Source organism: Notolepis coatsorum (assembly GCF_963971535.1).
Source record: "Notolepis coatsorum genome assembly, chromosome: 2".
Taxonomy (NCBI): Eukaryota; Metazoa; Chordata; class Actinopteri; order Aulopiformes; family Paralepididae; genus Notolepis; species Notolepis coatsorum.
The window spans coordinates 74,370,455-74,385,594 of record NC_140166.1 but is presented as its reverse complement, the minus strand read 5'-3'; the positions used below and the strand labels follow the sequence as shown (position 1 = coordinate 74,385,594).

Here is a 15,140-nt window from a genome sequence, read left to right as displayed (position 1 = left end):
ATATTTAATCGCGTTTGGAGGTGGGTGTTCTGCGTCTGCCCCCCCGTGCCAAACAAGCAGGCCAACCTCTTGTTCGCGCGTGAGCCCGTTATAATTACACTACTGTCGCTATTTTACAATGAACTATAATGAATTACGGGTCATACAGAAGTTGAACACGCCAGTGTTAGAAGTAATGCACGGAAGCTTATTTCCGCGTTGCAGACATGCAGGCTTCATATTCTACCACCGGGCGTCAGCTACGCATGCTCCGAGCTGTGCTTAGATATATGCACAAAGTCAAGCACAAGTTCAATTTGATAAGTCCCACACTTTGCTTAGAAATGATCGTACGCAGGGGTTACGCACATATCTGTGCGTACGCAACGTTGATAAATGAGGGCCCTGGTGTTTAAAAGCCACTGGTCTGGTCTCTCTCCAGGCCAGCAGATAGTGAGGACCTGGGCCCTCATTCATCAACGTGACTTACGCACAGATATGTGCTTAACCTGTGCGTACGACCATTTCTAAGCAGAGTGTGGGATTCATCAATTTCAACTTGAACTTGACTTCGTGCTTATATTTACGCACAGTTCGGAGCATGCGTAGCTGACGCCCAGTGGTAGAACATCGTTACTACGGCATAAGCGCTCCTCAGTTCTGCATTAGTTTCAACGCGGAAATAAGCTTCCGTGCATTAGTTCCAACACTGGCGTGTTCAACTTCTGTATGACCCGTAATTCATTATAGTTCATTGTAAAATAGCGACAGTAGTGTAATTATAACGGGCTCACACGCAAACAAGAGGTTGGCCTGCTTGTTTGGCACGGGGGGGCAGACGCAGAACACCAACCTCCAAACGCGATTAAATATTGTTTCAAATAAAAAGCGAATTATTTTGTGTGTCATGTTTCCAAATAAGATTGGTCACGAAATGCTTTCTACTTCAATTTGTTGGTTAGAATAGATGACCTCCGTTGAAACTTCACTGAGACTAACAGTCTATTTGTGAGCTCCCGCACAGATGTGATAATAATAATAATAATAATAGCTTCATTTTATATAGCGCCTTTCAAGAGACCCAAGGTCGCTTTACATAGATAGGGGGGGGGGGGGGAATAACAAAGTAACAAACATAGTGGACAGACACAACATATAAATATGATGATGGAATTCATTCAAGTCCTCACCACCCTCGGGTCTTTGCCACCGGCACAGTCCATCGTGATATTGGAGATGGATCGAGCAATAGACTGTTACTGTAGCTGTCGGTGTAGGACCAAGGTGATATTTATCATGACAGGTGTGCGTAGAACCTGTGTACGCACGTGTGATAAATCCCGTTTTTTTTGTGCGTGCACAGATTCTAAATTCTGTGCTTAAGTATGGAAATAGAACATTTTCTACGTCACGTTGATGAATGAGGGCCCTGGTGTTTAACAGCCACTGGTCTGGTCTCTCTCCAGGTCAGCAGATAGTGAGGACCTGGGCCCTCATTCATCAACGTGTCTTACGCACAGATATGTGCTTAACCTGTGCGTACGACCATTTCTAAGCAAAGAGTGGGATTCATCAATTTCAACTTGAACTTGACTTCGTGCTTATGTGTACGCACAGCTCGGAGCACACTTAGCTGACGCCCAGTGGTAGAATATATTATTACAACAAGGAAATGAGCTTCTGTGCATTAGTTTCAACACTGGCATGTTCTGTATGAACCGTAATTCATTATAGTTCATTGTAAAATAGCAACAGTAGTGTAATTATGGTCAAAACCCTATAAATAGCATTTGGAATAATAGATCTTTCTCTCAGAATGAATGCAGCATGGTTTATATAGCGTTATCGGAATATACGGGGTGTACTGACTGACTGCGCTCCGCGTAGCTCAACTCGTTATTATTTTGCGCACAGACCGCAGAAACACGGGAACGTTTTGATTATATTTAAAAGGCTTTACGTTAAACGAAACAAGTGGAATTTCGAAGCTGTAAGCAGAATACAAGTCATATGAACACCCACGATATAGTGTTCTTCCCCCTTTTTACTGTATAAGAAAGAATAAAAAACGCATTGCAATGACACCAGATAGTGGACAGACTATGTAAATATGATGATGGGATTCAAGTTCGCGTTTTTGTTGATCATAGGCATGCTGTCAGAGTATGATATCTTAATCAAACATTCTAGAACATTTGTCTCACAGATCATGTCATAATAGAACATAGGCTATGGCATGGTCCATCGTGATATTGTGTAGACTGTTATTACTGTACCGGTACCACCCATTGTGACAACAGCCTTGTGAGTCCCGCACACAAACATGATGGAATTCAAGTTCATGTATTGAAAGGCAGGCTACATCATACATGCAGTGAGATTCATTGTTCTTGTATATGCTCTCGTATTATTGTTTATATAGGCTACCCAATACTGACATCAAAATAGATTGTAGTATGCCTCTAGAAATCATATGCAGCAGGTAGGAAATTGACGGAAGATCCATTGCGATTTGGAATAAAATTGAGGAGAACTTTAATCCCTGGGTATTAATCAAACAACACGGGAAAAGGCAGTCATATTCCAGCACGGTCTTTATTAGTGTTTGCGCTGCCCAGGCAGCAATGGTTAATAGATATCATATCCGACATCACCGTAAGTGTACACGTCTGTCAGCCTGTCTCATAACACGCTTCCCTCGGCTTAGTCCATTTTTCCACATTTCATGGGGGTATTCCATTACCGTATATGGTTAATCGGGGTGGTTCTTGTATGCAAATACTTAAAACAGTGCACGAGCTCAAACGTAGGATCAAAGTCATATTCATCATGACAGGTGTGCGTAGAACCTGCGTATGCACGTGTGGTGAATCCCGTTTTTTCTGTGCGTGCACTGATTCTACATTCTGTGCTTACGTGTGGAAATAGAACATTTTCTACGCCACGTTGATGAATGAGGGCCCTGGTGTTTAACAGCCACTGGTCTGGTCTCTCTCCAGGTCAGCAGATAGTGAGGAACCTCAGATCCTCGCTGTACTCCTCCATCCTCCGGCAGGAAGTGGCGTTCTTTGACAAGACTCGAACCGGCGAGCTCATCAACCGCTTGTCGTCCGACACGACATTGGTGGGCCGCTCCATCACGGACAACCTATCCGACGGCCTCAGAGCGGTCGCCCAGGCAACCGTCGGCATCAGCATGATGGTAAGAAGCGATGGGTTTTGATGGGGTAGTTTTCAACTACCATCTTGTTAGGCAAACAGTAGATGTCGATGATCATTATTAAATGGCAATCATGGCAAATGAGCTGTGTTTGTGGCATTGCACCATATTGGCAGGAAAGCCACGACACATAATTTCCTTTCCCCACAGATATATTATATATTATAAGTCACACAGTGGCTGCTGCAGCCATCAAGAACAGCGTCTGTCTGTCTGTCTGTCTGTCTGTCTGTCTGTCTGTCTGTCTGTCTGTCTGTCTGTCTGTCTGTCTGTCTGTCTGTCTGTCTGTCTGTCTGTCTGTCTGTCTGTCTGTCTGTCTGTGATAACGATCCGTTTGCGTGCACCGGTGTACTGCCAAATACTTGACAGCCATTTTCTAAATGGAATGTAATCTGTCAGCCAACAGCAGCAGTACGTAGTTGTCGGCTGACAAAATAAACGACAATGTCGGCCTATAGTGGTCGCTCTCCTAGTTGACATTCATCAGTTCTCTGTCTTATCAATATCCTGTGACTTGTTTGTGTGTGTATGGGCCATGTGGTCGTGGTGTTTGTGTTTGTATGGGCCATGTGGTCATTGTGTTTGTATGGGCCATGTGGTCATGGTGTTTGTGTTTGTATGGGCCATGTGGTCATGGTGTTTGTGTTTGTATGGGCCATGTGGTCGTGGTGTTTGTATGGGCCATGTGGTTAGGGATGGGTACCGAATTCGGTACTTTTAAAGTACCGAACCGAAACACGTCGGTACTACAAAGTATCGATTCAAGTGAGATACCAAAAAAATATATATATATATATATATATTTTTTTACCTTTTTTCTTTTCATGTCAACGTTCACACGCACAATATATGCTTACCTAGGATTTGACTTGATTCAACAACAAAGCAGTCGGAGCAATGGCAAGCCGAAAACGGTCGAAATTGTAGTTATTTTAATTGGATTTTTTTTCACGACTGAGGTAGGTAAATGAAATTTTTTGAGACTAAAGTACAGGAAAAAGGTACCGTTGTGTACCGGTATCGATTCTCAGGTACCGGTACCGTATCGGTTCAAATGTGAAAGGTACCCATCCCTACATGTGGTTGTGGTGTTTGTATGGACCATGTGGTCGGTCGTGGTGTTTGTATGGACCATGTGGTCGTGGTGTTTGTATGGGCCATGTGGTCGTGGTGTTTGTATGGACCATGTGGTCATGGTGTTTGTATGGGCCATGTGGTCATGGTGTTTGTATGGGCCATGTGGTCGTGGTGTTTGTATGGGCCATGTGGTCGTGGTGTTTGTATGGGCCATGTGGTCGTGGTGTTTGTATGGGCCATGTGGTCGTGGTGTTTGTATGGACCATGTGGTCGTGGTGTTTGTATGGGCCATGTGGTCGTGGTGTTTGTATGGACCATGTGGTCATGGTGTTTGTATGGGCCATGTGGTCGTGGTGTTTGTATGGACCATGTGGTCATGGTGTTTGTATGGGCCATGTGGTCGTGGTGTTTGTATGGACCATGTGGTCATGGTGTTTGTATGGGCCATGTGGTCGTGGTGTTTGTATGGGCCATGTGGTCGTGGTGTTTGTATGGGCCATGTGGTCATGGTGTTTGTATGGACCATGTGGTCATGGTGTTTGTATGGACCATGTGGTCATGGTGTTTGTATGGACCATGTGGTCATGGTGTTTGTATGGGCCATGTGGTCATGGTGTTTGTATGGACCATGTGGTTGTGGTGTTTGTATGGACCATGTGGTTGTGGTGTTTGTATGGACCATGTGGTCATGGTTGGTGACACAAAAACACTGCTATCGCAGCTGCAGTTTACCGGTGGATCGGTGGTGCCGGCTATGATAACTGTCAAACGGTGTACAGACTCTGCCTACTCAGCACACCTAAGGCGTACGCCTGTATGCTAATGGTGCTGCAGACCCTGCATCTCTGTCTGTTCCCACAAAAGCAGACTAATCAGAGCTGACGATTTCACTGACATCACATGCTGAAAAGGAAACCAATGAGAGCTCATGAATTCTCTAAAACAGATAGCCAGCCAGCAGAGCCACTAGCCAGCAGAGCAAGCCACCTAGCTCTGAGAGCTGGCTATCACGCCATGACAAGAATTCATGCAATCCATGGAAATAAATGGGATACAACTGTGTCTGACAATCGATAGAATGTAAGCTGCATTCACCAGCAAAACACAGGAGCTTAGCGATGTCCTCTTTGAGAACACAAGTAGATACACTTTAGCATTGTGCTAATTGCATTTAACATAGCTAACATCAGCTACACATGTTGTGTTGTATAAAGGCTTTCACAAATCATACAATTCAGGGAATTATCGGCATGGCATTTAGATTAATTCATGAAAGCTAACTGAAATATTGAGTAGCAAATTATTATTATTATTTTTTTTTATCCACTTTTTCTCCCATTTTTCTAAATTTTTTCTCCCATCCCAATTTCGTATCATCCAATTCAACCCTCCCCTGTCACGAACGCTGTTTCTTGCCTCCCACAAGCCGGCTGCAATGTGGACTAAGTCATACATAGCACAAGTCCCCTCCGGTACTTGAGGTAACAGCAGTCGCATCTTTCCACCTGCGCAGCTCGATCTCTCAGTGGCGAGGAGTAACGCGTGGGAGGCTCACGCTGCCCCCGACACTTCCTGATTCTACTGCGCAGGCGCACCAACCGACCTGTAGGAGTCGCTGTCCACAACGCCCGATCCCCACCCATCAGTTTCCCACCCCCTAATACGGCCAATGTGTATTAGTGCGGACGACCAGCTAAACTGAAAGCAATGTGGAGCGCTGGGCTCGAACAGGCGAGCCCAGCGTCTCCGCATTCGTGGCGAGCGCCTTGCCCACTACGCCACGTAGCCGCCCAATTTTTATTTATTTTTTTATCTACCCTTTCTCCCATTCTCCATTTTTTCCCCCATCCCAATTCCGTATCGTCCAATTCCACCCTCTCCTGTCTCGAACGCTGCCAGGCCATGCCTCCCACAAGCCGGCTGCAACGTGGACGAAGCCCTACATCACGTGTCCCCTCCGGCACCCGAGGAAGCAGCCGTCGCATCTTTTCACCTGCACAGCGCGATCTCTCAGCGTCGGGGGTCTGCGTGGGAGGCACACGCCCCCCCCGTCGCTTCCTGATTCTGCTGCGCAGGCGCACCAACCGACCTGTAGGAGTCGCTGTCCACAACGTCCGATCCCCACCCATCAGCTTCCCACCCCCTAATACTGCCAATTGTATTAGTATGAACGACCAGCCAAGCTGATAGCAATGCGGAGAGCTGGGCTCGAACCCAGCGTCTCCTGCATTGGTGGCGAGCGCCTTGCCCACTACACCACCTAGCCGCCACGAGTAGCAAATATTAAAGAGGAATTTTGCCACTTTTTATGTGGATGTCCAGTCAGTGTTCAATTCATGGTAAATGTAGTCAATTGAAGCAATAAATTCCTCTGTGCGTGCTATATTGTTTAGAAATTATGTGGTACATATGCACATTTATATATATATATATCAAGTGTCAAAATCTATTAAAACGTTATTCCGACTATGAAAATAGAGCTCTCTACTAACGTTTCACTTTGTTGGCTAGAACCGACTGAGCGAAGACAACAGCCTGGAAGCTAGAAGCTATAAGTCCTACACAAAAGTGAGCGATCAAAACTGCCACGTTATGTTATGTCTTCAATGCAGCCGGCAAAACACACACACACACACACACACACACACACACACACACACACACACACACACACACACACACACACACACACACACACACACACACACACACACACACACACACACACACACACACACACACACACACACACACACACACACACACACACACACACACTATCGCTTAGATAAACTCTAAGCATAACCCACTTCGAAATAGGGCCAAAGCATAACCACTTCGAAGCAATAGGTTGCTTCAAAGCATGCTGTCTAACAGTAAAGTGAGCGGTTGTTATTGGTTTGATTGATTGAACATTTTATTAACAGTGAAATTAGTGTCCTTTTGAAGGAGAGGGAGGTTCTATAACGAATGGCATCTAACAACACACTTTGCGCAATTTATATTTTGTTTCACAATGAGTCATGACCAACCAATTACATAATCCAACATTGTGTAAGCAACTAACACATTCCACGTGACAGAATCGTTTTTTAATGAGTCGTTATGACGCTATCAATACATTCATTCATAAAGATTATTGTCCGCCATCTTGGTTTCATTCCTAAAACCACGAACGGTGGAGTGATTGTAATTCGGTTGTGGGCGGGTTCTGGGATCACGTGGAGTGTGTTATGAGAAATAACAACGTCTAACTTGACTGTTTCAGCCAATCAGAATCAAGAAATGTGCATGCCATTGTATAAGTTGCATTGTTAACACATTCGGTTTTCATTACATAGTTTCACTGTGCGTCACGTTGTTTGTAGAGCTAAATCTATATTTTATATTATAGCTATGGATACAATACCATGGTCATTTGACAGTAACTATCTTCCACTCAAGATGCAAAAAATTATAAATTTTTTCATGAATATGTTCACGCGTTATCCCGTGGTGAATATGAGTATAATTTCGGAATGATCCGGGCTAATTCCTGGGAGGCTTGCTATAGGGCGCAACGTGAATTCTACTAAAACCATTGGCGTTTCGTCCCTGGACATGCTATTATTATCAAATGCATATGATAGGCATTATGTTTCATCATGAATGCATGAAAGGGCGGGGGGGGTCGTTTCTGATTAATTGACTGCAAATAACGGCATTCGTTATTACCACACGCCGATCAGGGGGATGGGTATGAAAACCATGCACGATCAAGCTGAAATTGACTTCAGATTGTCCTTACCTGTGGTTGGTGATATTCCAAAAAGAATATTCCAATTATTTGATCGCCATCTGGTCCATCCTATGCCCATCTGGTCCACGACATAACCCACCACAACATATGGATCGGGGGTCCCGAAAACTATTCAATGCGATCGAGTGAAGCCCTAGGTTTCCCATTACTAGAAAAGAACGCCCGGAGCGGTTTAAAGGTAGCACCCGGTCTGGAACAGGGTTTACTGCACTCTCGATACTGCCTACTAGCAGGATCTGGCCGGTACTGCACTTTCGGAGTCCCAGTATGCCTTTTAACTGCAACATACAGGTCCCTGACATTGAATAGGATATTAAAATCGGAAAAAAGGGAAAACGATCCAAAAACGTATATGTTTTTGGCCGCCGCTGGCGCCCAATAACATATATATATACGTGAATGGCCCCCGAAAGTGTTAAAAATATCAATGTTTACATTAAGAATTGACTCTCAAGCAGTTACAAGAATGTACTTTTGATTAGAACATTGACTTTTGCATCTGCCTTTGCACCTGGCAGTGACTTGAGTGATGCTTTCACTTGATCCATGTTTTTAGATTCAAAACACATTGCTTGCGCGAGATCTGGACACGAGACGACCAGGAAGGGAAATGGCATAACGACTAAATTTGGGGATAATAATAAAAATATATAGATTAATCTTTTTATTATATCGATCTAGGGATTATGAATCGATAATCGCTCATTCAAATGAAGATTGATTCAGAATCGGGAAATAGATTTTTTTTAACCCAGCCCTACTCCATATGTGAGGGTCATATATTACCTTATTATACAGGTACAACTGTTATCTGCCTGAATCCAAGACATTAATTCCACTCCAAACCAAAGTCCGCTCAACGAGAGAAGACCATCTTCTAGAAGATGAAAAGCTCTTTAACCTGCAGGTATATCTTGCATTGCAGAGTTTGTTCATCTTCCAGTGTCCATTGGTTTTGTGAGCTCGCCACCAAAGGGAGGTTAGTGCATCAGTGTAGTCCGGGCTCATTTTACTGCATGGCTTGATACATTTTGCAGTTATTCTCTCAATGTGCATTTCCTGACTAAAAAAGATTGCGACCAATATCACCCTTGCTACACTCACTCTACCCTACACATACATGTGAGTTCAAAGTCATTCTTGTGCTTCATACAAAAATTGTCGTAAGTTGTAATTGTTTAAACTTTTTTCAGAATCTTTTACCATTACAAAAAAATGTGGTAGTTGTTTTTTGGCAACTCACGACTGCCGTAGGATTCCACTGTGTCTTCAATGCCACATACATCTGAGGTGCATTTATCTTTCCTGAAAGGTTGCTCTTAACCCTTTCTCCGCCGATGACGTGTTAAGACGTCATTCTCCGCCATGCGTAATCTGCCAATGATGTCTTACAGCGTCTTTGAGATCAATATTTCATATTTTCGTCATGGTATTCACATTTCACCCACGGAGTCTTTGCTGGTGTTGTAGGACTCCGCTCAACTCTCCAACGCTTCAATACCGCCACCTGGTGGCCGATTGGCGAGTTGCCAAAACCGGAAGTCACCGGAAGTGCTTAGTCCGTCCCCTATTCTGTCCGGCCACTCGCTATCGCTCGCGGGACTCTATCCAGACACTGTGCATATCGATCCGTTGCCATAACTCAATAAACAACATGATTGGACGTGTATTAGTATTATACAAACCGGAACTGGATCACCTAGATCAACATCCCATAATAGCGATCTTTTTGCTCCACGCTCATCACCCAACGGTAAGAGGAGACTGGGGTGAGTTTCAGCGTTTTTCTTTACCATTTTCGATACAAACTGCTCTGATCTATATATCACCCATACTACATAAATCATTTAACGTCGGTCATTGAATTATAAACGACCCCCCCCCCCCCCCCCCCCCTCCGGTCAACCGCATAGCATGGATCGGTATCAAACTGCATTTGATGATCTAATATATGCATTTATGGCTATATCTCACGTTCTATGAAATACTGCAGAAAACGATAAAAACATATTTATACTCTAGACCGTATTATTGTATGAATGTGTGAATGAAAAAGTAAAACGTTCCTACATCCTGAACGATAGATAATTGATGTTGAATGGGCCATAGTAATGTCAATTTAGCAATACAATTTAAAAAGTTATAGCCCTGCAAAGAAGGTGAACATCTCCATAGACAAATAGAGCTGGCAGAGAGGCTACAAGGATGGATATAAGCTCCGGCAAAGAATGGGTTAATACAGTGTCTAAAAAGACAGGAGAGAACATTTTCCTCAGATACTGTATAGTATATCACAATGGTAAAACCTTTATTAAAGAAAAAACACATGCACACAATACAATGTGAGCATGGCACTTTAGTAAAACGTGGTGATTTTTGTATCGAGGCCAGAATGAATTGGAACCCACAAGTCAAAACAGACTGGTAAATCCTCTTATTCAGCAGGAGGAAATAACAGGATGTGATTTTCCATTCTAATCTGTTGCCTGTCTGTTTATTTCCATTCTATGCTCATGTCCCGCCAGTCTCTCGTCATGTGTTACTATTCTTGGTAACATTTTGAATCTGAGATTGGCACCTGTCACAATATCTGAAATTTTTTAATAAATACTAACCTTCGTACTGTCTTCTACTATTATGCACACTCAAGTTCAACACTGTCAGAGTTGTACCCTTCCTGATGACATGTTGTACAGAACCTGTAAGTCGCTTTGGATAAAAGCATCAGCTAAATGACTAAATGTAAATATCTGTATAACATTCTGCCCCTTATATTTATCACTGGTGACCGTTATAGTACATCATTGTATCCTATATGTTAAGGCTGGGTGGTCCGCTCTGGATCTTATCATCCTCGCTCTGGTGATTGTCTTATACACTTAACTCATTCAGCGCCGGAGCTTAATCCACGAGCTGGCGCTAGTATGCCACCTCTGTAAGTCAATGGGGGGACTGTGAGATATCTTAAATTATAGCTATGGGTCTAATACCCCCGTCGATTATCAGTGAGTTGCTTCCAGTCAACATGTACAAAACGGATTGTGTTTTCATCGGTACATTTCCGTTTTATACCATTTTGAATATGAGTATAGTTTGGGTGCTTCTGAGTAATTCCAGAGAAAGACGCGATAATAGCGTTTTAGTGGAATACACTAAACACGTTGTAATTTTTCGCCTGATTATCGAATCTTCCTGAAATCAATGCTAGATCATCATTATTATCCTTCCTCATGCAGGAATGAAAAGAGCCCTGGACCGCCTCCTCCCACCCAACGGCACACAGCCACACACACACAGAGACAGCGTCGATCGGGGTAGAAATAAATATCAGATCAACGATCAAATGTATATATAATGTTCTTACCTTGTATCTGATGTAATGCAAAAGAAATAATCCAATTATCTGATCGCCATTTGAAGTACTGGGCGCGGAGGTCCGTGCCACGTTCAACAGCATTGCATATTGAGGGGGGGGGGGGCAGCCTTGCAGATGTATCGTTGAAACAGGTTACCTCGCCTGAGTATTTAAACCCCGCCCGCACAGCTCGGATCGTCCCTGAAAAGAAACTACACCATTCCCAGTGGAGTGCAATACCAGCTGGAAGGCGTAGGCGGCGGTATTTTCCCTTTTGCAAGCTCAGACCCATTCCCAACGATAACAGGCTGGATGGATGAAAATGAATGGATATAGCTAATAAAAGAAATAACGATTAAAACCCGAGTTTTCTCGTGATTGGCGCTGAACGGTTGGCGAGTTAACCCGACTTTTCTCGTGGCTGGCGTTGAATGAGTTAAGGTCCTCTGAGTTTGCACTGAATTAGGAAAATCTGCTTTTAGCTTCTGTGCCCCAGACACATGGAACGTTTTGCAATGCACTTTAAAACTAATGAATTAGTATCTATTGGTCAGTTTAAATCTTTAATAGCAAAACATTGCACCAGTCTGCAGTTGTTTTTAATTATTTCAAATGTTTAATTGACTTATCTGTTTCTACACTGATGTTGTATTTATTATGTGCTGTATTTCTCGATGTCGTTGTAAATGAGAGCTTGCTCTCGGTGATCCCTCCAGATTGAATAAAGATTGAATGAACAAGTCATGTTGTCTCAACACTCTCGCTGACTGGAAGTTAGAAGACTTGACGCATGGAATGGCCTCGTTCAACATGTGTTCAAAAAAGCCACATGAAACTAAAGCAGGGGTTGTGAACTAATACACATTGTATGATTTGAAATACACATTTGATAAAGCACAGAGGAAAAACAAACCATTTGAAACCTATTGCATAAAAAATACACATTCATTCATTCATAGTGGAATCCATTGTAGCTGTTTTTGTTTTCTCATCTCCACCAATACTTGCATCTTAACTACGTGAATCACTTTGTGTCCTAGTACTATGAGCATGCTGTAGAAATGCAGACATTGATGAATTCAGCCAGTCTGTCATAAATGAATTCAAGAGAAAATGCACTCATTCAGGCAGAATTTAGTCCGTCCCCCCGTCCGTCCCCCCGTCTGCTCTCATGTTGAAGATTCTGTTCTTGCCCCCCCCCCCCCCAAAAGGAGTGTTGACTAATGATACATTGCTTTTACTAACGATTCTGTAGTTGTGAGCTAATATGAAAAGGGTATATGAAAATATGATTTGATAATAAATATGATAGGTAGATAAATAAATGTTATTTATAATGAAACATACCCTACCACCAAACAGCACGGCCAAATCCAACAGACCTGTGAACGATGATACAAAGAATTGGCCCGAATTGTTTCAGTTTGTTTCCCTAAATGTCACGACAGGCTTAGTGAACATTGAACCTGTTCTACACAACTATGCTAACATACCCTTTAACCCTTTCACTGCCGCACTACCAAAACGGTTAACCCTTTCACTGTGACAATACACAGAATGTTAACCCTTTCACTGCCACACACAACAGCCGGTTAACCCTTTCACTGCCACACTACAGAAGGTTAACCCTGTACTATCAATCACACTACCGACAGTTAGTACCGTCGGTAGTGTGATAGTAAAGGGTTAACCTTCTGTAGTGTGGCAGTGAAAGGGTTAAGAGCTACTAGATCAGACAAGAAGATTTTCAATTAAATTGTTGGTTCATTGTTTATGTCTCTCTTTCTCTCTCCCTTCCTTCCTCATTCCCTCTCGCCACTCCTTTTATTCCCCTCTCTCTCTCTGTCTCGACTTGTGGCTCAGAAGGTAGAACGGTCGTCTGGTAATCAGAAGGTTCCCGGTTAAATTCTGGCTCCTCCCGGCAGCATGTTGGAGTGTCCTTGAGCAAGACACTTAACCCCTAGATGCTCTTGATGAGCAGGTTGGCACCTTGCATGGTTGCCTTCGCCGTCGGTGTGTCAATGTGTGAGGCATACGTTGTAAAGCGCTTTATGAATGCAGTCCATTTACCATTTTTTCTCTCTCTCTCTCTCTCTATCTCTCTGTGTCTCTCTATCCCTCTAGTTCTATGTGTCTCCTAGTCTAGCAGGCTTTGGGTTGCTGGTGGTCCCTCCTGTAGCAGGCTTGGCTGTAGTGTATGGGAGATACCTGCGCTCCATCTCTAAACGCACACAGGATGCCCTGGCCCAGGCCACACAGGTAACAGACACACACACACACACACACACACACACACACACACACACACACACACACACACACACACACACACACACAACCAGGTAATATACTAGGGCTGTCCCCAACTAAGGATTTGGATAGTTGACTATGATTGGCAAAAATTTGCCGTTAGTCGGCTATTAGTCGACTTTAAAAAAAAAAGAAATGTATAATACGGTATATATATTTTTTTATTTTATTTTTTATTATCATTCCATTTGGGCTGTGGGGGGTGCTTAATGTCTGAAGGAGTCGACTGAAGGCTTCTTGTCCTCTGCAAAAGCATGCAATTGGTCCACTGATGGATACATCTTGATATTTGTCTAGTCTAGTGTGTTCATTAGATGGGTGAAATCCTCTTTCAGTGCCTCTGTGCCTGTTTTCGTAGGCAGTTAGCCTCTGGTATGTGTGCCATTAGCGTTAGCCACGCTTCTAGGCCTCTTCTTTTTGAAAGAATGATAAAAGAAATTTATAAAATAAAATATTTTATAAATCTTTTATTTATTTTTTGTATTCGACTAAGAGGTTGGCAGTCGACTTTTTTTATAATTTTTTTATTTAACCTTTATTTAACCAGGATACAAGATCTCTTTTGCAAGGGAGACTTGGCCAAGATGACTGCAATAACATTTGCAATATATCAGACAGCAATCAAATGTGCGGTACATCACACAAGAACATAATAAAAGTGCATGTATACAATATACAATACATCACATGTAAACACAAAAACAGAATAGTCTACATAATAGTAAAAGTGTACGACAGTAAAATACAGGGTAATACAGTAATTTTGCAGTTTTGCAGTTTTGCAGTTGGGACCCGACTAGAGAAAGCAGCGACATTCTTCTTGTAGGAAGTTATGTAATACAGATTTAAATTCGCAGAGGGAGACCAGGGTATCTAAGTGAATATGGTCCTGTAGCCCATTCCATGCCCAAGGTGCGAAACTTGAAAAAGCTGTTCTTCCTAGTTCAGTGTTTATTCTCGGGTGTTTTAAAAGTAGCCATCTTGTGGACCTGGTATGGTAGCTGCTAGAGGCAAAGCTAATTAGGTTGGAAAGATATAGGGGAAGCTTCCCTAGGATGGCCTTATATATAAAAACAAACGTGTGGGATTTCCTCCGTACGTACAGAGAGGTCCATCCTACCATTTGGTAAAGCACACAATGGTGAGTAAGCCCTTTGGCACTAGTGATGAAGCGCAGAGAAGCATGATACACACTGTCTAGCTTTTTTAGCATTGAAGAGGCAGCATGCATATATATTATGTCACCATAGTCAATTACAGACAGGAATGTGGCTTGAACAAGTTTCTTTCTGGCCTCAAAAGAAAAGCATCGTTTGTTGCGAAAGAAAAAAACAAGTTTTAGTTTAAGTTTCTTTGTGAGGTTTCCAATATGCGCTTTAAAAGATAGCTTTTCATCCAGC

General features: G+C 43.0%; 1 protein-coding gene across 1 annotated transcript in view; it reads left to right on the top strand.

Moving 5' to 3' along the window:
* The window catches only part of abcb10 (ATP-binding cassette, sub-family B (MDR/TAP), member 10), a 68,578-nt gene that overhangs the window by 16,255 nt on the left and 37,183 nt on the right, over positions 1-15,140 (top strand). The window contains exons 3-4 of the mRNA XM_084307435.1: positions 2,979-3,181; positions 13,555-13,689. Coding sequence (XP_084163561.1) covers positions 2,979-3,181; positions 13,555-13,689 — 338 coding nt within the window. The remainder of the gene's footprint in view (positions 1-2,978; positions 3,182-13,554; positions 13,690-15,140) is intronic.